Below are 2,882 nucleotides of genomic sequence, written 5' to 3'. Positions count from 1 at the left end.
GGGGAGGGAGCATCAGGCGAGGGATGAGGCCCAGTCACCCCCGGTGCGGGGGGGTCTGTTGGACCTCATTTGGCGCCTTTTCTTCCCCGGGTCGGCACACCGTCGGGCAGGGATGTTTGTGCCAGCGAGCGGGCTGCCCCCTTTTGCCAGATCCCCGGCAGGCCCTCGGGCCCCGTCTCACGGAGACGCGCGGCGCGGGCTGGCACTGTTTCTGAGGGCCTCTCTCCCCCTCCCTCTGTCTACGAGATTCTCAGGTGACTGGAGTTCAGACGTGTGCCCCCCCCCCCCCCCCCCTGCGCCTTGGTGAGACCAAGCGAAGAGCCATCCCCAGGTTGGTGAGTCATCCGATCGGTCATCCTGATCGACCAGTATACCACGCAGATATTAGCAAGAGACCGGGAGGGGGCCGGGCCAAGCCGGGCGGCCGAGGACGACGGGGGCGCGAGGAAGTGCGGGAAAAATAAACCCGCGCAAACACAGAAAGACGGGGGACAAGGCCGAGAGCGGGAGAGAAAGAGAAAGAGAGAGAGAGAGAGAGAGAAAGAGGGACACACACCGAAGAGAGAACCCGACATTGGGAGAAAGCCCCGATCAGAGGAGGGAGGCAGAGAGTTCCAGCACCACCGGATATGAATCAGCGAAGCTCCGGAATTATGTACCCCCCCGCCCCCGCCCCTAGCACATATGTACCCCTTGGCAGGCTGGAGTGGTACACGTTTCTCCCAATGCTGCTTGCTTAAATGCCTCAAGATGCGGGCCACGCATCCCCCTCACGGCTGCTGCGCTCTCGGATGGCTCGGTCCCCCGGGAAAGGGGGGGGGGGGGACAGCGGACTGCGGCCCGGGAGGCCGGGACACGGCCGAGGGAACAGGTGCGCATGTGCGCCTGGGTCCGGGGATGGGCGGTCCGGTCTGGCGGCCATCGCACGCAGAAATCCGCGCGTGCGCCCTCATTTATGCGCACGCATGTGGCCGCCGGGGCACCCGCGCGCACCCAGGCAAATACATGTCCACACACACACACACACACACACAGGCATATAGACTACACACATTGAGAGCCATGTACACGCCTGGAAAGAGAGCCTCCCAATGACCCGGCACCGTAGCCCACCCCCCTCGGGCAATTCAAATGCTCGTCTTTTGTCTGCCTGCCTGCCAGGCCCCCCGACTGTGGGAACACGAACCGCGGTTGGCATGCAGCTGACCCGGTGGCGTTGTCGTGTGATGTTGCCATCCTCTGAAATACGGTCACATGAACGACTCGCGATAGCGCCAATTCGCCAACAGTAATAGCCCTCTGGAGGGGCACGAGAGGGAGAAAAAGCTGGATATAAAAATGTATATTTCGGACGGTGCCGGGAGAAAAGCGGAACGGGCGCGTACATACTCCCCCCCCCCCTCCAGCGGGAAGGAGGGTGTAGAAACTCCTGCCTGCCTCGTCACCTCGTTGTGCCCCTTCCTTTTGGCTCGCCAAAGGCGCGAGGGAAGCTGAGAGAGAAGAGGGTGCTTGAGCGCCGCTAGTCGGCGAAGGCTCCACCAGGGGAATCACTGCCCAGGCTGAGCCCCGAGGCGTTGAAGGAATAGACCGCGGTCCCTTCGGTCGCGAGGGGATTAATAGGCGGCGTCAGAGGCTCGCTGTTGACGTTGCTGGTGCTGACATGGTGATCAACAGCATGGTCATCATAGACCGAGTGTCGGGCGATGCCGGTGGTTGGCAGGAAGTCCCGCGAACTGAGCTCTTCGGTCGAGTGGATGGATGAGTCGCAGCTGGCGTCCCGATCGACTTGGCGTCCATAGGAGAGCTGGGCAGAGGCAAGGCGTGACAGGGCAGAGGCAAGGCGTGACAGGGCAGAGGCAAGGCGTGACAGGGCCAGGGAAGACGGGCACGGCATACGCAGCAAGAGGGCGGGAGAGAAAAGGAGTCAGAAAGAGACAGGCAGGCTGAGAGAAAGGCAGGCTGAGAGGGAGACTCGTGCGGCCATGCGCGTACCGCCATACTGAAGCGCTCCGTCAGGTCGCAAGACGAGACCTCGGGGTTGAAGTTGCGCCGATGTCGATGAAGGAACTCCCGGACGATGCTCGTGTCCCCGGGGCCAGGAGAGCCGTTCCAGGTGCCGGATGCGCGCCACCAGCCCCAAACCTCCTGAGCAAAGAGGCGCACCGCGATGTGGGCCACCAGCACGCACACTACCGCCACCAGAATGACGGCCAGGGTGGATCGCGCACCCATGGACCCGGTAAATATGGCGGTAAAGAGCCCGTACGCCTTGTACGCGTAGTTGGGCAGCTGGGCGAGAGGCGGACAGAGAGGGAGAGGGAGAGGGAGGGAGAGAGGGGGAAAGAAAGGGAACGGTGGGCACCATCAGTCAAGGGTACAAGGGGCATCGGGGACTTTCGGAAGGAAGAGGGGACACCTGTGAGCGCACCATCGAATAGAAGAAAAGATAAATCACCCAGAGCGCCAGAGAGCCGAGACTGGCCACGATCGTCGGCATGGACCAGGAGCTGATTGTCACGAAGCCAATCTGAGCCATGGCCGAGGGACGGCAGCAAGGGGAGAAGAAAAGGTAAGTGACAGGACACGCGGCCCGGCAGCAAGATACGCGGGCAAAGATGGATCGGGCCAGGGGCAAACGCGGACAAAGGCAAGGCGGGCAGGAAGGCAACCGGAGAGCATGGCACGAACCCGGAGCGTCACATGGACCACCACCGCCGAATAGACGATCATTCCAAGGGCCTCATGCGACTCGCCATCCTCCCCCAGACACTTGAGGGCGCCGGCGACGAGGCCAAAAGCCAGGGCCGCATGGAGGATACCCTCAAAGAAGGTCCGCACGAAGGCTACCGTGTTTGATGAGAGACATCCCGTGGTGAGAAAGG

The 2,882-nt window shown here is 62.4% G+C and overlaps 1 protein-coding gene across 1 annotated transcript in view; it reads right to left on the bottom strand.

The window, feature by feature from the left end:
- Positions 1-1,327: 1,327 nt before the first annotated feature.
- Positions 1,328-2,882, bottom strand: part of H696_01636 (hypothetical protein) — an 8,495-nt gene continuing 6,940 nt past the window's right edge. Inside the window, exons 9-12 of the mRNA XM_009495538.1 lie at positions 2,689-2,843; positions 2,429-2,527; positions 1,993-2,289; positions 1,328-1,804 (exon numbers count right to left, since the gene is read on the bottom strand). Of these exons, the coding sequence (XP_009493813.1) occupies positions 1,520-1,804; positions 1,993-2,289; positions 2,429-2,527; positions 2,689-2,843 (836 nt within the window). The 3' untranslated portion in view covers positions 1,328-1,519. The remainder of the gene's footprint in view (positions 1,805-1,992; positions 2,290-2,428; positions 2,528-2,688; positions 2,844-2,882) is intronic.

Source organism: Fonticula alba, assembly GCF_000388065.1.
Source record: "Fonticula alba strain ATCC 38817 unplaced genomic scaffold supercont2.2, whole genome shotgun sequence".
NCBI classification, from domain to species: domain Eukaryota; order Rotosphaerida; family Fonticulaceae; genus Fonticula; species Fonticula alba.
This window is presented reverse-complemented; position numbering and strand designations above follow the sequence as displayed.